We start from the raw sequence: 23,443 nt of genomic DNA on the forward strand, positions 1-23,443 counted from the left end.
ATTCTTCCAGTCCTTCTGTGTGATTCCCCACTTTATTGTGCTTTTTGTGCTTTTTGATCATGAGGTTAAAACTAAAAGGGGAGCAGGGTTGGTTCTGAATGTTGTTTGTGCATGGAACACTTACCCAAGGACTGGAGGGGACCCTGGCTGGCAGCTTTCACTCCAGTTTGGCTGACATCTGAAAACAGCAAGCAGAATTAAGATAAGTCAGTTCTAACTTCTTCCTGTCTTGGAAGGCTCTTTGAAGACTTTATATGTGCATTATTTTAGGAGAGAGGTGAAAGGGTTTTGCAGATTTAGATCCTGTTAGGTCATTCTGGGCTCTTCATTTCATTGTACCCACAGACTTGCAGATGCCCTTGTTCCTCCTGTAGTGTCACTGTACAACTGCTGACTTACTGACTTTGGAATTAATATTAACATGAATAATTCAAGGTATGTTTGCCTTGTGTCCAGTAGCCAAGGATGTGGTATATCCAAATCCACTGCAGTTCTAGAAAATTCCCTGTGCAGTTGGAGGCAATATGACTTTGTGTTGCTGGAAACTGCTCCTGTTTGACAACTGAAAATTTGAAGTAGTTCCTGCTTTTTGGTGTCAAGGTGTAAATTTTCTCGACTTTGTAGCCTTACATTTCCAAAATTAGAGTGACAGAATATGTAATGGCTTCTCAGGATGATCATCCCCTTGTTCAGGTGGTTCTCTTGTTGGAAGTGTTGGTCCCTTTCACAAGGATTTGGCAGAAATGCTGTGATGTTATTTACAGTCCATCACATATTTCTTTGTACAGCCTGGGGATGCACCTGTTCAGTACAGGTAAGCTGTAAGTTCATTTCATCAGGTAAGTAGTAAAGTTTGACTATGAAATTATCATCTTCAATGCTGTCTGTGTTAATAATGCCTCTGATGAATGCGGAATTTAAACTTCTGAATCTGTAGAGGGTCTAAACAAGCTGTCATTGACTAAAAGCAAGAATTGAGATACTCTCAGGAAAAATCCCTGTGGTTAATTTGGGCTTAGCTCTGCAGGATTGCTGAAATATTTCTAATTTACAACTGAAGGTAATTGAATTATTCCTATTGTAATCTGTGGATAGAAACATTTGGATGAAAGATGGATTTCTAATACTGGTAAAATCTCTGCCAGGAGGTGGAGAAGGGGATCAAGATTGTGGTAAAGAAATCAAAGAGCAAAAAATGAGGTGATGAAAATCAGAGTCCTTCAGGCACTGGACTCTGATCCTTGTGTGTCCCTTCCAACTCAACATACTCTGTGCATGGGAGGCTTTGCTGAGGCTTTCTTGTTGGTATTGTTGTATCTGTGTGATGCCAAGATCAGTTTCTGTTAAACACATATATCAGATTTTTTACAGATTTTCTTGTAATGTGAATGATTCATGCAAGTAGGAAAGTTGACTTTGTTTGAATATTTGACTAGCACAAAATCATATTAAGTAAAAATAATATCTAGGTTTTTCTTGTACTAGTTTAGCATTTTCTGTATTTTTTAAGTTGACTGTGTTACCTTAAACTCTGAAGAGTGTTTTTATTACTATTTTTATTCAGTATTATGAAACTTCCAGATAACTAACCAGTCTGAAATGACACATTCTTCTGATACACCTTGTTCTTGTGTGTGGTGGCAACTAAAACAGCTTGGAACTTTGCTTTGCCTGGATAAACTCTTACAATCTTGTGAGATTTGCTGCTGGTGGTGATAGCAGGTTATTTTCTGAATTTTAGAGTCCCTCATCAGTCCTTGGGAGTACTTTGGAGATACTTGGGGTTTGCATGCTGTGCTTTCCTCCTCCATGCATGTGGTGTTTTTCTTCTGCTTTGTATTTACTAAATCTCTTTCCTGTCTTTAATTGCTCGTGGCTCATTTCTCTGGGATGTGATGGGCCCTGTAGTTAAAGAGTGCTGCAGTGCAGCAGCTTGTAGATGGCAGGCCTAAAAGCAGAAGCAGAGTTGAGTTTTGGCAGTGCTAGATCCATATTCTGTGTTTTTTCTTGTTTATCTGAGAAGTATCTTCCACTAGCAAACAGGGCAGCAATATTGTTGGCACACCAGTGCACAGGCTTTTAAATGCCTTTAAATTAAATATTTAAACTGAGCTGTGGCATGTTAGCTCTCCAAAATTTGCACTTCAGCTGCTGCTTGCACAAGAATAAGTGAAAGAAGTAAGAACTGTTTTAAATAGCTCTGAAGAAAATCTGGTTTAAATGAGCCAGCTGTGGTTAGTAGAATGCCCTTTGCTAATTCTCCTACAGCAGTGGATATTCTGATCTTATTTTAAGCATTGACTGTTCAGAGTTGGCAATTCAGCTGTGCTAAATCCAGCTAGATATTGGGTTTACTCTTAGATTTTAAGTGTTTTGAGTAGCTAGAAGTTTGCTAAGTAACTTTACTAGTGAAAAATTAATTCAGCTGGTCTGACAAAGTGCTAATTCCAGGGCTCTTAATTAATTTTATAGATAAAACTTTGGACCAAAGTTTGCCTCACAAGATTAAGGTTTTAGCAAAGCTTTGGTGATTTCCTTCATACAGAGTTTGCCAATATTACAGGAACTCTGAGTTGTTTTCTAGGGTTTTTTAAACAGGTGACAGTTTTTGAAATTCTTGTAGTACATGAATTAAAAGATACTCTAAGAAGGAACTGCAGCAGTATTTTCAACCATCAGGAGGGCATTGATCTTAGAAAATAAGATTGTCTAAAAAAATTGTGTAACTACTTTGGTATAATTTCAAGGCAAATATCAACATTACAGACAGTCTGAAATCCCTGAGGAGGATAATTCAGGGAAGAAGAGAGATTATGAATTGATGGTTTTAAAAAGGATACTTTGTGTCTCCTTAGTGTCTTGAGATTTAGACATAAAACAGTGTCTTTGATGGATTTCTCCCCCTCAATTGTGTGTTTTGTCACCTAGGCCTTGTTAAAGGGGACAGCTCAGGCTGACCTGTGGCCTGAGGGGAGCTCTGTTCTGGTAAAACATTCTTTCCAGCTGCAGTGTTCCATCCTGAGAGCTTTCCACAGAGATGTGTTCAGCCTGAGCCCCTGTTCTGTCTCCCCCTGCTGCTCCAGCAGATCTGGAGGGCAGAGGGGATGTTCAGGTGCTTTGGTCCCCTTGCCCTGGTGGTCCCCAGGAGGTGCCAGGGCAGGACCTGTGCCAGCTGCAGCAGCTCAGCTGCCCTGGCCATGGGCAGGGTGTGCCCCTGGTGAAGTGACACTGCAGGGTACGAGCAGGGTCCAGTCATTTCCTGCCCTTCCCAGCTTTGAATGAGCTTGGAAGGTGTTCACAAAAAGCCTTGACTTTCTTCTTAATATGAGTGCCTACTCTTTGCAGCCTTCTGCTTTACTTCAGCTGTCACTAATGCAACCTAATCCTGCTAACTGCAGTTTGGTGTGGGGCCTGAGGGGGTGAAGGGAGCATGGAAATTCAGCCTTTGCCAGTGGGGCAAAAGATTTCTGCTCCTAAATAGTTCAGGATGCAGTGCCCAATTCCATGCATGTGGGGTATCTGTAGACAAGATGTTTAATCTGATACAGAGAGAGCTCAGTTGTATTCAGTTGTAAACAAGAAGAATGAATATGATTTGCCTAAAAATAGCTTTTCAGTCAAGGCCATGGCAGGAATAAATTTTCAACATTAATAGGGTGATATGTTGCGCTTTTCATTTTGATTTCTCCCAGCATTTTCCTTTATGGTCCATCATTAGATATTGATCAGTTGAAGCTCATTTTGAGACTCGTTGGAACCCCAGGGCCTGAGCTTTTGAAGAAAATCTCCTCAGAGTCTGTGAGTTTACACTTTGATTGTAATATCTGCCCTTTAAGAAGTCCCAAGTTTGTGTGTTGTTCTCCTGTAGTCTATCTGTAGAATGTGTTGGGATTTATTTTCTATTTTTCTTCCTTTGTAATTCTTTGCTCCTTGGATGGCTTTAAGTTCTTTTGCTTTGTGTATCTGATCTTTATTCCTCTTACCTCTGCCCATGGTATGATTTCATCCTTTCATATTCTCATTTTGCTGCTTCGTGACTTTTCTCTCAGTTTGTGGGTTTATGCTTTGTGATTTATTCTATCATCAGGTGTTATTGGGGAAGTATTTTTCACAGCTAAGAGCTTGAGGCTTGTCTCAGTTGTTATTTCTCCAGATTGCATACCCAGGGAACTTTCTAAATAGGAGCAGGTGTGTTATCCTCTAAACACACACAGTCCCTTCTGTGGTGTGATTAATTTCTGAAACGCTGCTGCCATATCTTTGGTTTTGTAGCAGAAAATGCCTTTTAGGTGCCTTTCTGTAGCAGCTGTTCCAGGGCACACAGCAGAGTCTGCTCTGCTCTTGTGCTGTGTGGGATGTTGCTGTATTAGGGCCCTTTTACCAGGGAGCAGCAAAAAGCCTTCCTGCAGTCCACTTTGGGAGGGTGACCTCTGTCTGCAGCCACTTGCTGTGCTGTAGTAACCTTGAATTGTGATTTTGTGCAAAGACAGTGTGAAATGGCTTTTAATTCTACCTGTTCCTGAAGGTGGAGTGAGTAAATCAGAGCCAGGGATTAGCTGGTGCATGCACAGTGAGCACTGAGGTCACTGCTGTTGGTGAGGTGCAGCAGAGGATCAGAGCTGTGGAAAGTGGTGAGAAGATTATGTTGTGCTGCAGCTTAATGTTCCTGTAACAGTGACTGTAAATACAAATGTGAGATTAACCTTGAGTAACACCTGCTGAAGGGAGGTGCAGTGCAAATTGGGATAAATTAGTCCATTGCTGAATATCCCACCAGTGTAAAAAGCCCTGGGATGTTCCACCTTTGGAGAGGTTAGAGCTGAATAACCCAGATTAATTTGGTTGCCCTGTGAGCTGACCTTAAGGCTACTCTGGTATTCGAAGTACAGGGGATTAGCAAGAGACATAAGATGGAAGGTTGACTAAATTAAGCAGAAGATTAATTTGTGTGTGTAAGTAGAAGTGGGTCTTTTTTTAAACATTATTGCACAATAAAAATAATAATTGCTCTTATCCAGGTCTGAAACAAGTCTGTTTAAAAACAAAAAGCAGTAAAATACTGTTTCTACTCTTTTTCCATTGTAAGAGGAAAGCAAAACTCTTAAGTGTTTGATGGTTTTGCGTTTGTCACTATAACAAATTCTGGTTTTCTGCTGCATTACTTTACTTACTCTTACTTTCTGTGTTCACTGATACCTGCTAACTCTGTTTTATGCAATGCTAATGTTTTGTTAATTTTGCATTTAATGCCTTCTGTCACCCAGCCCTCTCAAAGGGCACTCAAAGCTGTTCAGAAGGTGTCAGTTGTGAGCCAGTTTCACTTTGCACCACAAGAAACTTAAGCACTTTCTATGCAGCAAGAGGAAAAAAAAAAAAGCTGGTAACCAGTGCAGAGGGTACAGTGTTTGCTTCTGTTTTAATTTTTGTTCCTTTTCCTGAAGCTGTGTATAGCTGCACAGCACAGGGAAAATGTAGTGGAGTAGCCTCAGCCAAAGGAAATGTCTACTCTGATGGCTTAAAACTGCTGGGAAATGTGAACACAACCTTGTTGGAGTGTAATGCTACTTCCATTGGACAGAAATACTTTCTGTACTGGCAGTTACCAGCTGAGCAGTGATTCTCCATTGCTTTAAGCGTTCACTCGTGTAATTGCTGAACGTTTCACAGGTAGTTGAAAAAAATTAGTGGACCCTGCCTGTATGGCTTTTGCCTTGTGGTTTGCAGAAGAGATGCTTTTGTATGCGACTGTTTTCTGTTTGAAATGGTTTTTGCACTGTGTTTAACAAAGCCCTTGACGAGGCACTTAAGATATTAACCAGCTTCAGCAGATCATGCGTCTGACGGGAACGCCCCCTGCATATCTCATTAACAGGATGCCCAGCCACGAGGTGAGATCTGAGCAGAGGAAGGGGGTTTGCAGGGCAGGGCTTCACTCAGTGTGAATTCAGTGCTTGCATGTGGCATGGGGTGGGCAATTAACTACCTGCTCTTCTGCAAGATTTTTGTACTAAATGAAGCTGTGAGATTTGGACAGTGCGTGCTCAACCGCAGACGTGTGAGACTCGGGAGAGCCTGGCTGTGAGTTGGTTTTGCATTGTGTGCTGTGTGGTGCAGCTCAGCAAAGGACAGCAGGTTGCACCCAGCCTTGCTGGGACACCAGGGAGTCAGCTCTTCCTGCACCTCTCTGCTTTCCAGTCTTACTTCACCACAAGTCATGTCAGCTCTTCCTCTACAGTCTTGAGTGCCTTAGCTGGGGCAGGGTAATGCTGATGTGCTTAGTAAGTGTCAGAGTAAGCAAGGAGACAGACCATAATAACCAGTGCTTCAGGATGGTTGAAAAGTACTTGGTCTTGCTGGCTGGATATTGTCTGATACTTCAACAGAGCATTTATTTCCACAGGCAAGAAACTACATCCAGTCTTTGTCTTACATGCCAAAAATGAACTTTGAAAACGTGTTTATTGGTGCCAATCCCCTGGGTAAGACCTGTTTATTAAATTTTCCTGAAACTGAATTTAGCATGTCGTGGGACGCAAAGATTCCCAAAGCTTTGTTCTGGCTGCAGTAGCACAGAGCAGGGTTATGTCTATGGAGGACGTGTGGGCCAAGGGTGTAAGAGGAAGAAAATGGTGGATGATGAGTGGGTCCTGAGAGATTTCAGATCCCTCATCTTGTTGAGCTTTTAAGAGCTTCAGTTTCAGAGCAGAGTCACACAGCTCATGTGAGAAATCCTCTCTGCCTGGTGCCCTTGCAGCCGTGGACCTGCTGGAGAAGATGCTGGTCCTGGACACGGACAAGCGCATCACGGCCGCAGAGGCGCTGGCCCATGCCTACTTCGCCCAGTACCACGACCCCGACGACGAGCCCGTGGCAGACCCCTATGACCAGTCCTTTGAAAGCAGAGAACTTGAGATTGAAGAATGGAAAAGTGAGTCTGGGGGAGGGGAGCGAGAGGCAATCAGCTTTCCTTGTGGTTGTAGAATCATGGCTTATCCTGAGTTAGAAGGGACCCACAGGGATCGTGGAATCCAGTTCCTGGCTGTGCACAGGGGTCCTGTACAGCCCCAGAATCCCACCCTGGGCATCCCTGAGAGCATTGTTCAAGATCTCCTGGAGCTCTGACAGCCTCAGGGCCCTGCCCATTCCCTGGGGAGCCTGGGCAGTGCCCAGCACCTCTGGGGGAAGGACCTTTCCCTCATCTCCAACCCAACCCTCCTGACACAGCTCCAGCCCTTCCCTGAGTCCTGTCATTGCTCACAGAGAGCAGAGATGGGAGCTGCCCCTCTCAGACTTTGATGAGTCCCCTCAGTCTTCTCTCCATCCCATGAGCTGAGGTTCAACTCAGCCATCGTTAGAGGCACAGAAAAAAGTGATGAAAACGTGGGCATCCTGTTGTTACACTAAGTGAATCTACCACGTGCTGTGTGCATATTTAGCACAGTCCCTGGTAGCTAATTACCACCAGGAGCACACCAACACATCTTTGTTTTCAAACTTCTCGCATCTCCTCAATGCTCTGGAAGTAAATTTTATTGTGTATGTTGGTCTCTGAGAGCGGTGTAACCATTCTTTTTTGTCTTTGTGTAGAACAAAAAGTATTGTTTAATTGTGTTAGAACATTTAAGATTGCTGCAGGGTTTCTTGCATGAAGGTGTATCTGGTAGTGCTGCCATAGTCCTGCTGCTAAGTTTGTGTCCCACTTCTCCCCCAGGCCTGACTTATGATGAAGTAATCAGCTTCGTGCCACCCCCGCTTGACCAAGAGGAGATGGAGTCCTGAGAAACTGCTCTCTTCTGTTTGTCCCACTTCACTGTGAAGGGAAGGCCTTTTCATAGGGACTCTCCAATTATCGTTCAAGTGCCTCATCACAACAATATTCTCCTTAGTGGAGGGGTTTTGTGTGTGTTGAACTGGGGTGGGAGGGGGGGAGGGAAGGAAGCTGAGTCTGTGTAAACATGCTGCATGCTCTTGTATTCTGTGTACAGCCTGGGGCAAGCCTCTGGAGACCTGTTCTGACTGCACTTAGTTCTTCCAGAGTTAACAGTGCACCACCAGTCTGCACTGCTGAGGTGAGGTGGGGAAGGTGACAGTTAAAGGTTTGGTTGCAATCATTGCCATTCATCAATTCTCCTACAACTGAGTAACCTCAAAAAGAATGAAAGTTGGTTTATAGGCTTAGAGAGTCCTCTGTCTTCTTCAGGACTGAAGGTGGGGTTGAGGCATGTCCATGTTCAATGCAGAGTGTAGAGGCCTTCCAGTGTCTGATTCTTGGAACACAAAAAGATGTTGTTTGAAACTGTAAATATGTTTGTGCCTTAAATGAATGGGGAGAGAGGGAAAAGGAAGTCTGGGGTGGAAATCTGACCCACTGTTGTTGAAGGTGAAGGCTCCCAGGTAGCCAGGCATGAACTCAGTGTAATTGGGAAGTAACTTTGAGGCAACAACTTCAACCCCTGGATTGGGTATTCCTGTGTTTTTCTCTTTTCCTCTTGTTCTGAGGCTTCTCAGCATTATCTCCCAGGAGCCAGAGGTTGGGGAAGATCCTTGCTAGCCACACGTTTGTGTATTCTGTTCCCTACAAGGTGGTGTGTTTTTGCATGTCGTAGCTGTATGTGCATGTAGAGCTGCTTGATTTTTGTCCTTACTTTTTGGGGATGGCACTGGGGGCAGTTCAATTGTCAGTGAAATGTTTACTGAGTACCTCAGGCAGTGCCATAAAATCACAGCACCCTTCCTCCTGTGCTGCAGCTCCTTGTGAAATACCTGCCATCCTAGAGGCTTCAGCGAGGGAAGGATGTCATGTCCAACAACAGAAACATGCACCTTTTTCTTTGTTCTGACCTGCAGAGGAGGAGAGCTTGGGCTGAAAGGTTTCTTGTGAGATCAAGTGTAAAAAATGTGCTGTAAAGAAATGACTATAGTATCTTGTGCCAGAACTTAAGTTATTTCCTGAAAAGATTTTTTTTTAGAAGTATTGGAATCCAAAGCAAAGAAATAAGCATGCATAAACACACAATCACCCTTTCACTGTCTATATCTATAAATACAAATATTTATATACATAAAACTAACATTTGCTAGAAGGGTTTTTTTATCCTCTCACGTAAGAGCTTCTTGGCTATTTCTTAGCAGGTTGATCTCTGCCTGAGGAAACATGAGAAGGGAGTATGTTTGAATACAAACATGACTCAAATATTTTGTATTTTCCAGGACTCTGCATGAGTGAAGTGCCCAGAGTTAGAGACTGGCAGGAGGGAGGTTTCTCAGCATGTTTGTGTGCTCCTCCTGTAGCTGGGGAGCTCAGCAGCCCAATTTTTGGGCTTCTGGAGGAAACAGTTGTAGACTTTTAATTTGTGGCAGGCATCCTGTGTGGGCAATGTACCAGTGTATGTGAGGAGAAAGGCTTTTGCAGTATTTTGTATTCTTGTTACCTGTGGGGCAGAGAGTGTTTTTGTAGTGTTTTTGCCCCATGTTTGAAGAGGCAGCACAAAGGGATGGGATGTGGACAAAGCCATTGATTCTTCCCAGGCTACTTCCCAGCGATCTCTTCAGGCCAAATGTTCTTAATAAAGGTCTGGGCTGAGATGAAGAGAGCAGCTCTGTTGTGCTCTAGGATAAAACTCTCCACAGCCCAACAAAATCAAGACAAAACCCCTCCCTTTCCTGCTGGGCCAGCAGTCTGGGTAGTCAAAGGAAAATGTAGATAGACTAATGTAAACCTACAGCAAGATTATTTTTATCAGCCATTTTATGTGTAGATGCTACAGTGTGATTTCATGCGGAAATATTGCTAAAGATTTTTAAAAACTCTCGGTGTTGTGTGTGTGGGTGTGTCTGTGTGTGTGAGTGGGAATGGTTCACTGGAGTCTGTCCTCTGAGGAGCCCCTGGGGCACAAACTCCCTGCTGCCAGAGCCGTGCTGGGCTCAGCTGCCTGGGCAGGACGCTGCACCCAAAAGCAGAGATCTGCTATTTCGTTTCTATCCATGGATTTTGCTGTAATTGGTTATGCCAGATAAGATGTCACGATACCACTGGTTAAAAATAAAATCTATTTTTCAGATTTACTGCACTGCTGGTACTTGGAAACCTCTTGCGCTGAAGGGTTGAGTTTTAGCATGGTGTGAATTTCTCTGCTGTGCTGTGGGGGATCCTGGGTGCGATGGCTGGGAGGGGACAAGGCCATGCCTTGGTGGCTGACTCTGCTGCCATGGGGCTGCTTCTCCCTGTTTGTCCCAAGTGAATTCTTCCCTACAAAAATAACTTGAGTCAGACCATGAGTACTGGACACAGAAACCACCACACCCCCCAAGCTCTTATTTTCTGTTCAGTGCAGGGCAGCACTGATTCAGCACTAACAGAGCAGAGTCCTGCTGCTTCCCTGGACCTGGGACCCCCATAAGACTGGGTTGTGCTTGTTTGCTATTTAAAAGTGATTTCTTTTTTCCTCTTCAGCTGCCATCTAGTTGGTGGTGGAAGGATCACCACAGTGGAGCTTTTCCAGCTTCTCTTGTGTATCAGTGTCACTCCCTCAGAAGAATTTGGGTTGGCCAGAGCTGTTCTTCACACACAACCCACGATCACTGAAGTTCTAGGCCCCGATGAACCAAGGGAGGTGGTGCTGATCCCAACCAGGCAGCTGATCCCTGTTCCCACAGCAGCTGATTTGAGGAAAGATAAAGAACAGTGCTGGGGGTGTTCTCTCAGCTCCATGAGCCTTCCTGTTCACTTTTGCTGTCTGCTAGATTGAGGAGAGGGGGAGAAAAAGCCTGAACAGGATGAGTCATGTGTTGTTTTCTGGGAGAAAAAAAACAATCCCAAACATCCGAGAATTACAATTCCAGAATGTGCTGTTACCATATCCTGATCAGCAAAAAAAAACTAGAATCAGTGAGAACTGAATGGGGTGGGGGAAATAAACTACATCTATAAAATCAAATTACTTAACTCATGAAGCTTAACAGTCAGTGTGCAACACTTGTAAATGATTGTCCAGCTCCAGTCAGTGGTGGGGCCATCAGAGGTGGGAACAACATGCTGGGACTTTGGGTAGGCCCATGATGGAATGTTTATGACTAGAAGGGAGGCATGGTCAAAACTAACCTTGATTGTCACTCCCAGCTGCACTGTAGAGAGTGCCTGGAAAAGGATTTTTTGCTCATCCCACCACTTTTTGTGGACTTGGCAGAGTTGGGCTCACAGTCAGACTTGACCTTGAAAGTCTTTTCCAACCTAAAGGCTTCCACGATCCTGAAGTTTCCTGTTTGATTTGCTCACTGAGATGAACTCATCTCAGCACAGCCCAGACATGCCCCAGCTATTCAGGACTCCCTAATTTGGCACTGATTGCCTGCGTGTGCTCAACAAATAACCCCGGAGTTCCATGTTTGCTTAGGGAGCAGGAGCTTTGCTGTGCCACCTCTTGCTCACAGGTGTATTTATAGACCCAGCCGAGGCAGGGATTATTTCCGGGCTCTGCTGCAGCCAGGGCTGATGTACACAGATCCTGCCGTGGTGCCCTCTCCCTGTTGGGTGTTTATGAACAGGCTCTGCTGGGGCTGCCTGGAGAGCACAAGTGCCACTGCTGAGGTTGCACATAAAGCAGGCACAGTGAATTTTTCCTGCCCCCTCGATTGTGCTTCTCCTGTAGGGACACCTTTGCAGGTGCCCTGTATGGAAGGAGCAGAGGCTCTGGGCAGGCTGGAGGGCGGCTGGGGTAGAACACTGCGAGCAGCTAGGCTGGCTTGGTAAGGCTGGGCTTAGTCACTTCCTTTGGGGAGTGGGGAGGATGCACCTCCTGTGTGGGAGCCCCACCTGGGGCTCCTCACGCTGCAGTGAACTGTTGGGGTGCTCTCTGCTTACCGGGAATGGTGCTTCTCACCGACACGGCAGGGAACACCGGCTTCGTTTTGTCCAAGAGGAGCCGGGAAGGGCTGAGAGCTGCTGCCGGAGATGGAACCGCAGCCAGCAGGGCCTGGGGCCCAAACCGGTCTGGGGCTGGTGCCGTCTCACAGCTGCTCCTGAAACCCCTGGCAGCAGTCACAGGGAGAACCTCAACTCCTTTCAGCACCTCCCCACGCTGCTGGAAGCCGGGCTTGGGAGAAAATCACCATCGCTGTGACCCGGTGCTGTCCTTTGTCACGAGCCCGGAGCCGGGCTTTGGCAGAAGGATGTCCCTGACGTTTTGTCTGACATCGTGTCTGACGCGATGCTGTGGCTTGTCCCTCGGATTCCCCGGCTCGACGAGTCAGTCCTTACTCATCCCCTTGTTTGGAGGAGGGATTTCAGGAGCCCCCGTCCGAGCCCCGTGAGGATATTTCTCGGCTGATGGAGCAGCAGAGCGGGAGCTGTGCATGACAGGGGCTGCCAGAGGCGTGCCCGAGCGGGGCTGGCTGCTCCCCTGCTGCAGCAGAGCCCAGAGGCACCTGTACAACACCGAGGCGTGTCACGAAACCTGATGCCTCACCTCTGCCAATGTGGAGGCGGAGGGAGGAGGGTCCAAAGACATGTCCCTTCACGCTCGCAACAGCTGAAAACAGAGAAGGAAACTTGCTAGAGTCTTGTCGGCCAGCGCAGGAAGCCCCCCTGTCCCGCTCTCACCCCAGAAGCCCTCCCGTCCTCCACTACTCTGGGGGGGTGGCTGTCCCACACCCGCCGGGCGATGAACATCGCAAGGAGAAGAGGCTTTTACAGACAGGAGGTGAACAACACGCTCTGGGAGCTGCCCAGGAGATACACAGCCCTCCACCCGCTGGGCTCCGGGGCCTACGGCTCCGTGTGGTGAGTGGGGCGGCCCGGGGCCTTGGAAGCTCCGTGCCGGGGGGAGACGAGGAGGTGCCTGGCAGCACCCCTCCATTAGGGAAGGACATTTGCATGTGTGATGGGGGCAGGTGATCTCCTGCTCCAGCGCACGGCTGGAGACTCGCTCGCTCGAAGAAAATGTTTCCTCCTTTGGTCAGTCCGGGTGGGCAGAGAGGGGAGCGGGCGGGCAGGGCAGGGGTCACCTCGGCACTGGGGCCACGCAGATTTCGAGCTGCTTTGGACTGGAGCTTGTATTACGGTTCTGTCTGGCAGCACAGGTGGGGGAACACCTGGATGGTGTCTGGATGGTGTCTGGATGAGGTTTGTCGGTGATTACAGAGGGGGGAGCTGGAACAGGCTGTCCTTGCTGCTCAGTCCCATGCTGGGCTGCCTGGGGGAAGTCGCTGGACAATACAACCCCACCCTGATACTGTTTCCAGTTTGAAATCATAAAGTGGATAGAAGTTACTGTAAACCAGGATCAGTGACAGACTGGGACATCCTTCATGGCTAATGATAAACCCCAGGCTTCAAGAGAGCAGCAGGAGCTGCTATTAATTATTCGGCTGGGCAAAGGTGCCTGAAGCAAGAGCAAGCACAAGTCAGACATTGCTGGGTTTACACTGACAAACCAGAGATGGGCAACTCTGAAAAGTTAAATATGAAACAGGCCATTGATAGTATCTGAAGAGAGCCCTTATTTCGTAACATGCTGAGCTAAAAATAATTATTAAAAAAAGGGTGTGTCCATTTTTTTCATAGGTGTTGGACAAAGTCTGGCCTGCCACTGGCACTAATCCTGAAACCGTGGTGCCCAGGTTCTGTCCTTTCCCCCAGCTTCCAATTTACAGAGAGGCAACCACTTGGCTGCCCAGATTTGTTTATGGCTCTTAGAGTCTTAACTAAGTCCTGCAAAATCAGGCAAGATTAGACTTGACTTTTAATTTCTATTTGTACAGTGTTCTATGATTTTTATCACGGAGAAAATCAGGAAGAAAAATAAAGACAGGACAAAAAAAGGAAGAGAGAAATCCTTTCAGAGTTTCTTAGAGTTTCCTTGCCCACCCAAAAAACCCCCAAACATCAAAAGAAATCTTTACTGGTCCCTGTAAAATTCTCAGCTGCTCTGGAGCTCTCAAGGAGGAAGGCTGAAGCAGCCCGGAGGTGTGTGGTGGTTTTGAAAGGACGGAGCTGAGCAGGGAGAGCTCTGTGCTGATTCCTGTACAAAGCTGAGGCAGAAAATGTGGAGTTAGGATTTGCTGTCCTCTGCTGGGAATTGCTGGGAAAATTTCCTACTTTACGCAGCAGCAGCTTTTACACTTTCTTAAGCAGCTGAGAAAGTATTTCAGGAGAAAGAGCAAAGGCTTTTTTCCTCCCCCTTATTAATTTGCCGAAATCTGTAGTGATTTGGCTCCCAGCTGAGTGTAAATGTAAAAGGAGAATCTTCTGACCCCTCCAGCACTGGTGTTGCCGATCTCTGCCAGCCAAGGCAGGGACACAGCTCTGCCTGCCCGAGGTCACCCCAAACTGCATCTGTTCACTGAATCTGTGCTGGGGAGAGCACTGGGAGCTCTCCCAGCTGCATCGACTGAACAGGCTCTGTGCTGGGATTGTGGCAAGGCTGTAACTGGGGCTGTCTGTGCTGTGCTGGCTGAAGCTCCACCAGCAGCTCTTCTGTGGTGGGTGCTGGGGTTAGATGCTCTGTAGGTCAGCAGGTGGGAGGATACTCTCAGATCAGGAAATCTGCCTTGGATTCTGCAGTTTGGCTCCCTGGTCCGAGTCCCTTCCTCTTATTTTCATGGCTCCTCCAAAAATTTTACGCAGCGCTGTCCCCTCTGCTGACATCTGCTGAAGTTCTGAAACAGAGATAAAACCTCACTAAGAGTCCTCCTGGGACACTCTGCAGAATCTTCAGCACTCCAGCTGCCTTGTGTAACTGTTCCTGCACTTCCTTTGCTTCTCCTGACTCATATTAGTCAGTGCAAGGCTGGAGGATGCAGCTGGAAGTCATGGGATTGAACATGATGATTTACAGCTCTTCCGTTCCCGTGGGAGATGGGATAGGGATTTCTGAAGCAGTGGGAACTGCTCTGGGAACCCACAGCAGGATTTGGCAGGGAAAACCCTTTTTAAAATCTGTTTGCCTCTTGGGAGGGGTCAAGGAGGGACTGAGACACCCCTGGAAAACAGCACTGAGAACCCTGAATTACAGCTGTCTGTCTGAGGACCTCTGTTCCCTCCTTTGCAATCTGAGCAAGGAGCCTCCAGAGGAACTGTCACAGGATTGCTGTGTCCAGCTGCAAAGAGCCAATGTGACCAGCAGGAATAACACACCATGTTTGTAGCAATGGCTGCTGCACCAGGTTTTTAGCAGCTTTACAGAAGAGTCTCATTTTCACCAGACCTGCTCTTACACAGAAGCAAATGTGTAATCAAGGATTCTGAACACAGCAGGATTAATTGCAGCAGCATTTTCAACATGTGACATCCACTGTCTTTGCTCCAGAATACAGTGAAGGCAGCTGGCCTGCCCTAGAATACAACCACCTCCAAGCAGATGGCAAAGCAGAAATTTCCATATCTTTGTTCTCTTATCTCCATTCATTAGGGGAGGAGGAGGCAGAACTAGTTCTGACCTTTAACCATTTGTGTTTCCTTTTTCTCACATCTCTCTTACCTCCAGCTCATCTCTGTAGGTTAAAGGCAATAAAGATGAGCCACTCATGCTTTTCCTGGTGTCCCACCTCATCCCTCAAAGAGCACAGGCTGTGGTCTGCTGCCCAAAGCCACACAGGGTAACATCTCTGTGTGCAGAGCTCTGCTGAGCTCCTCAAAGGACCTTTTTCTGCAAGCACAGGAATCAACTTTTCTCTAGGAGATGACCTGTGGGGTTGCAGACTCTGTTCAAACATGCTGCTGACATCTTGATGGTTTTTATTTGCCTGCTGCAGTTCAGCCATAGACAAGAAGACGGGGGAGAAAGTGGCCATCAAGAAGCTGTGCCGCCCATTCCAGTCAGAGATCTTTGCCAAGAGAGCCTACAGAGAGCTGATGCTGTTGAAGCACATGCAGCATGAGAACGTGAGTGCCCATTTCTCCTCTTCCTGCTGACACAAGGGGTGTTTCCTTGCCACCTGGAGCAGGTCCTTTTTGGTGGCATCACCTGTGTTTTAATTGACATTTGGTATGTGCAGGCGGTCTCAGGGTTTACCTGTGACCTGTTTGCTGTGCCCAGGCTGGAGCAGGTGTGTAATGGGTGAGCCCAGGTATTAGTAAGAGAGAAAACATTTGTGCAGCATCAGTGAGGAGTCTCTGGGTTCCTCAGATGGAATTCTCTGTGTTCACCCACATGCATGTACCAGTGGAGAGCTGATGAGTGCCATGTGCACAGCAAATGCTTTCCAGATTTAAATGTGGGCTTCTCTCCTTCCTCAGGTCATCGGGCTGCTTGATGTCTTCACCTCCACTGCCTCCTACCATGGCTTCCAAGACTTGTAAGTCTGGAGTTGTGTGCTCTGTGTAGACTTAACTGTTTTCCAAGAAGCTGTGTGTTAGCAGCAGCATAACAGAGAGGGCTGAGGTGCAGAGGGACCAGACTGGAATCCAGACATCCCCAAATAACGCAGAGAAAACCAAGAGCACACCTCAGCTCCCATGGCTGACACACCCAGCACACGTAACCAGATCCCAGCCCTGCTCTCAGCTGGGACACCACAGCATGCACAGACCAACCTGTGCAATGAGGATGTGTTACATTCCATGGTGCATCACACCTGGGGTGATCCATGATCACTGTGTGACTGCTGAGCTAAGGGGCTGCACTCACAATGGGAGAAGTATTGTTCATCAGGGCAATTGCATTTAGAATTTGAAAGATCTGTCCATCTTTTCCTCTTGGTTTTGGCTCTTCTCAATTAATTTTTTTTTGGCATTTTCCCTTCATGTCCCTGGTTTGGACAAGTCCTTTTCCCATCCCCATCACTGCAGATGAGCAGTGTGGGCCTGGGTTTGGGGTCTGGCTGATGGCTGTGAGCAGCCTGCAGGAAGAGCATCTGAAGGTTCTCAGAGCAGTTCTTGCAGGAAGACCATCAATTAATTAGCAGCCTCAGCTGGCAGGTACTGAAGTAAAGCTGGATGCCTCAGAAGACAACATCCAACTTTTTTCAGGTACTGAAGAAATCTGGATGTTGTCTTCTGAGGCAGGGCTAGAGAACATTACAATGACAAATTTGGGAGCCAATGCAGCTGCTTTGCTGTGTAAGATTTTTTCCAGCTCCTAGGTGGTGAAAGGCCGTCTTAAATTGAACTTCACTTGAGGTCTACACTAATTCAGGATCCTGAAGATCCTTGTCCTTACTTGACATCAGATATCTGATTTCAGGGGAGGAGAAAGAGCAATTTTCAGAACAGGTTGAAATTCCAGCTTCTCTGCAGGATGTGCTAGTTAGCCAGGAACACTGTCACAACAACTCATCTTCCTTACAGTGAATTACACAGCCAGAAAAACCAAACCAAGTGAGAACAAGGCTAGCCTGGTCCCCTGCATTTTTCTTCCAGACTCAGGGCCTTGTCTTACTGCCTTTTAGCTACCTGGTGATGCCATACATGCGGACAGATTTACAAAAGATCATGGGACATGAATTCAGTGACGAAAAGATCCAGTACCTGGTCTACCAAATGCTGAAAGGGCTGAAGGTAGGTGGGTCTGGAGGAGTTTAGTGACTCCCTGTCTCCTTTGTGTGTCACCTCTGGGTTGACCCTAACTGAACTCCCCTCCAGTACTGTACAGGAGGATGTGGGGAGTTTCTGGCATCCCCCTAGAACAGGTATTGGCTGTTGAACCATTCCTGTTCCAGCAAACATCAATGAGTGTTTGCTTACATCAGTCAGTCGGGTATCAAACTAATCAGCAGCCACAGGCCTTGGGATGGTTTTCCACGACAGCACTTGCTTCTCTCTTTGCCTTGCCCAAACCCTCAGCAAAACTCTGCACAGAGAACGAGAGACACAGGCAGCAGCAGGGGCTCCTCTGAACCCATCACAGAGGCTCTCAGGGGAGGCACAGAGGGAGTGATTTTCTATTCAGGAGCATAAGGAAGGAATATGTGTCTGTAGCTGGCTTTGAGGGAGCTGAAAGCAATCTGGGATGTAGAGACAGAACTTTCCAGCTGTCCTCTCACATCCTCCACCTGGAGTCACAGCAGTGGCTTAAGGCATCAATGGGTTCACCTAAATCACACCTCTCCCCAAGTCACAGCTACCTTGAGTTTAAATAAAGGTGGGAAGAACACACAGAAGGTTTGACTGGTGTGCTAAAACCCCTGTAGTCAGTTTTTGCAATTTTATGGTTTAGGGCTGAGATTATATTTTTGAACACCCAAAATGACTATGTTCTCGTGTCATCTGCTGTAACCTTGATGACTTTGATAGTTTGAAGCTGTTGTACTTGCTCTAAGGAATTACTGCTTCACCCCTCCTCTCCTGCTTTATGCATCTTCTTTACACTGGAAATAGCATTGTAAATACTGTCAGTAGTTTGGGGCAGAAATTTGTTTTCAAACTGCTGCCCAGGGACCTGTAGAAGGCTGCAGAGGCTTGTTCTCAGCAAGTTCTTGTTTGTAGCTCTTGTTTCTCTGCTGGAGAAAAATTTGTCTGCTGGTGATCACATTGTGGCTCCTCTTGTTATTGCAGTATATTCATTCAGCTGGCATCGTCCACAGGGTAAGTTCATGTGTGCTCTTATTCTGATTTTTTTCTGAGAAACACAGCACAGTCATGAAGTTAATAAATTCCTAACCATTATTTCACTAATAGCATTGTCTGCTCTAATTTTCCATCCTGTCTGCTCTCTTTTCCATCCTACACCCTATGTATGTTTGGATTTGCTGATTTGTGCAGCATTTTGAGAAAATGCTGTATTTTCTGATGAGCTGAGAAGCATTTTATGATGCTTTTTGAACTAAAACTGTTTCAGAAAAGAATCAAAGTGTGATCTAAAGCTGTACATGGTGTTTATTCAGTCATTTGCTGAATTGATACTGAACCTGGGGTGTTATGGGACCACATCAAAGGCAAGCAAAGGTTCAACTGAGAGTCATGTTGACGTATTGCAGCTTGAAACATCCCATTTTTCTGCTCCTGTCTGTTGTAGGACCTGAAGCCAAGTAACCTGGCTGTGAATGAAGACTGCCAACTGAAGGTAGGTGGCAAAGCAGCACTTTGCAGCACATCAGCTCGTGGAGGAACTGCTCTGCCAGCAGGAAATTGGCACTGTCATGTTTCCTCTTCCCTCCCAACCCTCCATTCCAGGCGTTGTGTTCCTTGGCGGCTGCAGCAGTGGGAAATACTCCCCTGCTGATGTCACTTGCTGAATCAGGACACAAGACTTCAAATGAGCCTTCTGTCACTGTAATCCTCAGGGATGGCACTGTGTAATGACTTCCTAGAGAAATTCAGCACTGCTGAGCAATGCTTGCAGCAGGTGAATGATCCCTGAAGGGTAACTGGATTCAACTGCAGTTACCCTTTGGTTCTCATGGACATTGTGGCTGTAATTCCAGACAAAGTCATTTTCAGGGTTGCTCTGAAGGGTTTGCTTGCTGCTGGCTGGTGTGCTGCTCTAGCATGCATTTTCTGTAATGTATATTTCAGGGAGTGGCTCTGCTGCCCATAAAGGTTGGGTCAAGCTTGCTCATCTTCAGCATTGAGGGAGAGGCCATGCTGTGTCACCTGCAAGGTGTTCTCATAGCAAAGGGTGAGTTGTGGTGACCTGGGAGCATGCCTTCACCACCAGGTCACAGACCAACTCCAATAAAGCACGTTAACTGAAACCTTAAGGTTCAGGAAAGACAGTGACTTTCCAGAGAGCACAAAGCACTGATCCTTTCAGCAGAGTCTTCTCATGACAATGGGGCTTGCAGCTGGCTTGCAGTTGACAGTGGAATTAAGACATATTAATTCTTTGCACCATCCCATGCGTGTCTGTGCTGTAGCTGGAGCTTTGTTATTATCTGATTGGAGCTACTCCATTTTGTCTTAGAAGTAGACTCTCACTTCCCCATAGGATTTCTCTTTTCTCTGCTGCCCTCCCTTCTCCTTATTCTTCCTTTGGCACTGCAGATCCTGGATTTTGGCTTGGCCAGACAGGCTGATGCTGAGATGACTGGCTACGTGGTCACACGGTGGTACAGAGCCCCAGAAGTCATCCTGAGCTGGATGCATTACAACCAGACAGGTGAGCAGCCCTGCCCCAGCAGTGTGACTCCCTGGTGACAAGCTGGGGGATCCTGTTGGCTCAAATCTCACAGAATTGCCCAGTTGTTTTTCCTCTTTATCATCAGTGCTCCCTGGAGCAGAGCAGGTCCCAGAGGCGTTACACAACTCCCAGAGCTGGTGCTTACAGGAAATGATGAAAGCAGACAGTTTAGCAGCATAGAAAGAACAGAGGAGGGTGGGAGGGAGAGAAATTTAAATCAGTGCTTGCTGCAAGCAACAGCAAAAGTGACAGACCCAGCAACCACTGCTGCCTTTTTAATTTATTTTTTTTTCTTCCTTTTCCCTGCTCCCTCCTTTTTCTCTCTAAACAGTGGACATCTGGTCTATTGGCTGTATCATGGCAGAAATGCTGACTGGGAAAACACTCTTTAAAGGAAGAGACTGTATCCTTTCAAGGCTAACCTTTTCCCTGAGCAGAGTAACAATTCTTGGTGTGTGTGGAAGAGTTTTTATGAATGAGGCTACTGAGAAAAACAGCTGTCAGTCTGGTTTATCAGGAGATAATCACAAAGGACCAGTCTTTTTGGGGAGGAAAACAGAAGGGTACCTCAAAAATACACCTTTGTGGTGGCATGGTTCTTCATCAGCTGTTCAACCCTGTGTGGCCATAGCTTCATTCCCAAAGTTTTGCATAACCTTCCAAGCCCATGGATGTGTGTCCTGGCATAGTTGTGCCAGGAGAATGATCTGTTGATGGAAATGCCATGCCAGGAAGAAAGGCTTGGAGCTCTTTTTGCCAGATTAATGAATCTCTACTTGTGTGACTGTGGTGGGTTTGTATCATGAGCTAATTGTACTCTCGCAGGCTGAGCTGTGGTGGGGGTGTGCAGGGTTTCCTCCTCAAAGGATGATCTTTAACACAGCTTGCCAGACCTGGATCAACTGACCCAGATCCTGAAAGTAACAGGGCATCCAGGAGAGGATTTCTTGGAGAAGCTGGAGGACAAAGCGGTAAGGAAGTTCCCTGTGGGTTTCGGTTCTGCTGGTAGAGGTGTCAGGGGAAGGGGCTGACCTGTGTTTGTCATGGGAGAGGTGCTGCCTCTACAGCAGCAGGGAAATGCAGCCTTTTCCCCTGGGCAAGGAGGGCGTTTCTCTGTGCTGGTGGCACATCTGATGGACCTTTGCTGCATTGGGAACAGTTGTGTTTGGCAGGGACTCCCATGTGAGGTGCCTGACGCCCCAGCAAACCACCAATCCTCTCTGCTCTCCAGCTTGGCTCTTAAAAGAGAAGTATTTCTCTTGTCTTGACGGATAAAAGTAGTGCCTTGTAAACTGCTTGCTGAAATGGGACATCTGGGATGCTTTGCTCTTCTCTTCATTTGCCTTTGCTCATCAGAGCCATGAGACTGAGAGCTGTATTTCACACCTGTCCACGTGCAGTAACTGTGCTTTCCTCACTCTTTCAGGCGAAGAGTTATATCCAGTCCCTTCCTAAAATCCCCAAGAAGGATTTGTCTGTGCTTTTCCCTAAAGCAAATCCGCAGGGTAAGTAATCTCCAGCAGTTCTCATGAGTTTTCACAGTTGGAAAAGGGACAAGCTGACTGACACAACCCAAATTTTATTTCTCCTTCTTGTAATTTCTTGCTACTTTTTTTTCCCTTGCAGTTTGTGCCCTTGCCCTTCCTCAGGAAAAATATGTATCAATTAAAAGCAGAATTATCTTTTATTGGCATTACAATGGAGATGTTCTGCTGTTCTTGGCCATTTACTTTGTTAAAAATTATTATTTTAAAGTACAGTGTAGATTCTGTTTGTTGAATACCTGGATCTAGCAATATGTAACAGACAGCTGATGTAAAAATTTCAGGGTAAGAATTACTCTCCTAGAAAGAGCTCTCTTCCTAGGTAGGTTAGATGTGAGAGCAAGCAAAACTCTTCTAGAAACTGAATGGAAGAAAGTCTTAAAATGTTAAAACCAAGTGGGCATGGGGCTGACAGACTAGTCAGCATCTGAGTTTCCTAGAGATGTATAGGTTTCTGTACACATTACTCATGTTAAGACTCCTTTGAGGTGGAGGGCTCGGAATGAAAGCAAATTATTAAAACTGAAAAATATCTTGAGGTTACTGGCTTACTCCTCATGTTTCTGTAACCCAATCTGTACAGCAAGGCTTATTCAAGTCTAATTTGCTATTTCTGGACAATTTAACTTTTGTTAGTAAGAGCTCCCTGAGGCTGCTGTTGGGCAAACTTTGTATCTCCACTGATGGGAGATGGCAGCTCCTTGCTGCCTGGGCCAGGTTGAGGAATGTTCAGGTCTGGAGCTGAAACACTGGGAGTACCAGTGCCACACTTGCAGGGTTCATGCACAGGGTGCCTGTGCTCCCCTGCACGTTGCTTAGCCCTGTTCCCATCCTCTGCAGCTGTGGACCTGCTCGACAAGATGTTGCAGCTGGATGTGGAAAAGCGCCTTACAGCAACAGAGGCTTTGGCTCACCCCTACTTCGACCAGTTCCGAGATATTGAGGAGGAAACAGAGGCACAACACTCCTATGATGATTCTCTGGAACATGAAAAGCTTTCAATAGAGGAGTGGAAAAGTAAGTTTATTTTCTTTGAGGTTCCTGTCTAGCACGGGACTTTCCTACCTCTCCTTTCCTGTACAGATGCTAAGGCTGTGATTGCCTGCTGATGCCTCAATGGCAGTGCACAGATCTCTTGCTTTTATGCATTCAGCAAAGATCCCTCCAGCTCTCCAGGCAGACTTTTTTTGTCTCTCTCCTTTGTCTCTTTCAGCTGCCACTGAATGCCTTTTTCTGCACATCCAACACTCCAACTTTTATTTGTGTCCTCTGAAAATCACACATTCATGGTTATTTTGTTCTGTTTTTCAAGAGCACATTTACAAGGAGATCTTGACCTTCAGTCCCATTGCACGGAAGGATTCAAAGAAGAGAAGTGGGATGTCATTATAGCGACGGGCGCAGCTGTGGCTGGGACTCAGTTCTTGATGACAACAAATTCATTCCACACTGCATTGCTGGTGGCCAACTTTTGGCCTGTGGGACCTCTCTCCATGTGCCAACACAAGGATGACACCGTGCTGTGGGCATTGGACTTTGTTCTACTAACGGGGAAGCACCCCAGACAGATTTCAACATAAAAGACAAATATATTTTTGTTGAAACTTTAAGTGGGAGAATTTTACCCAGTGTTTCTTTTTTTTTTGCTCCCTGTATTTGTCCACTTGAGAGAGGAGGGGTTTCATTCTTTCTCATTAGTCTTTTCAAGCACAGGGTTTAGTAAACTAATTATAGATGAGATAAAGAAAAAGGCAAAATTGACTGGGAAGTGAGTCCTAAGCAAAAGGATCAGAAATATTGAATTTCAGCATAACAAGACCCTAACCAATCTCACTCTGGCTGTGT

At 46.4% G+C, this 23,443-nt stretch overlaps 2 protein-coding genes across 4 annotated transcripts in view; both read left to right on the top strand.

Annotated features, from left to right (window-relative positions):
• MAPK14 (mitogen-activated protein kinase 14) overlaps positions 1–10,065 on the top strand; it is a 24,386-nt gene extending 14,321 nt beyond the window's left edge. Inside the window, exons 9-12 of one of the 2 annotated variants that reach the window (XM_066335854.1) lie at positions 5,809–5,888; positions 6,401–6,479; positions 6,755–6,928; positions 7,712–10,065. In XM_066335854.1, coding sequence (XP_066191951.1) covers positions 5,809–5,888; positions 6,401–6,479; positions 6,755–6,928; positions 7,712–7,779 — 401 coding nt within the window. In that variant the 3' untranslated portion in view covers positions 7,780–10,065. Of the gene's footprint in view, positions 1–3,718; positions 3,799–5,808; positions 5,889–6,400; positions 6,480–6,754; positions 6,929–7,711 lie in introns of both variants that reach the window. The other variant, XM_066335853.1, reaches the window with a different exon arrangement.
• MAPK13 (mitogen-activated protein kinase 13) lies at positions 7,930–23,208 on the top strand. 2 transcript variants are annotated; one of them, XM_066335852.1, is made up of 12 exons: positions 7,930–8,069; positions 15,751–15,880; positions 16,235–16,293; positions 17,386–17,494; positions 18,491–18,520; positions 18,951–18,998; positions 19,919–20,033; positions 20,386–20,457; positions 20,946–21,025; positions 21,481–21,559; positions 22,439–22,615; positions 22,911–23,208. In XM_066335852.1, exons 2-12 carry the CDS (start codon positions 15,851–15,853, stop codon positions 22,988–22,990), a joined length of 879 nt encoding a protein of 292 aa, XP_066191949.1. In that variant the 5' UTR covers positions 7,930–8,069; positions 15,751–15,850; the 3' UTR covers positions 22,991–23,208. The 2 variants fall into 2 exon arrangements, with proteins under 2 accessions (XP_066191949.1, XP_066191948.1); XM_066335851.1 differs by lacking the exon at positions 7,930–8,069 and adding an exon at positions 10,501–12,778.
• The last annotated feature ends 235 nt before the right edge of the window (positions 23,209–23,443 follow it).

The sequence above is a fragment of the Sylvia atricapilla genome, chromosome 25 (genome assembly GCF_009819655.1).
Source record: "Sylvia atricapilla isolate bSylAtr1 chromosome 25, bSylAtr1.pri, whole genome shotgun sequence".
NCBI classification, from domain to species: Eukaryota; Metazoa; Chordata; class Aves; order Passeriformes; family Sylviidae; genus Sylvia; species Sylvia atricapilla.

Excerpts from the sequence above, each read along its gene's own strand:
- MAPK13 (XM_066335851.1), top strand. The coding sequence starts at position 12,660 with ATGAACATCGCAAGGAGAAGAGGCTTTTACAGACAGGAGGTGAACAAC. Across the intron at positions 20,034-20,385 it reads GATGCATTACAACCAGACAG|TGGACATCTGGTCTATTGGC; the intron begins GTGAGCAGCCCT and ends CTCTCTAAACAG. Across the intron at positions 20,458-20,945 it reads ACTCTTTAAAGGAAGAGACT|ACCTGGATCAACTGACCCAG; the intron begins GTATCCTTTCAA and ends ACAGCTTGCCAG.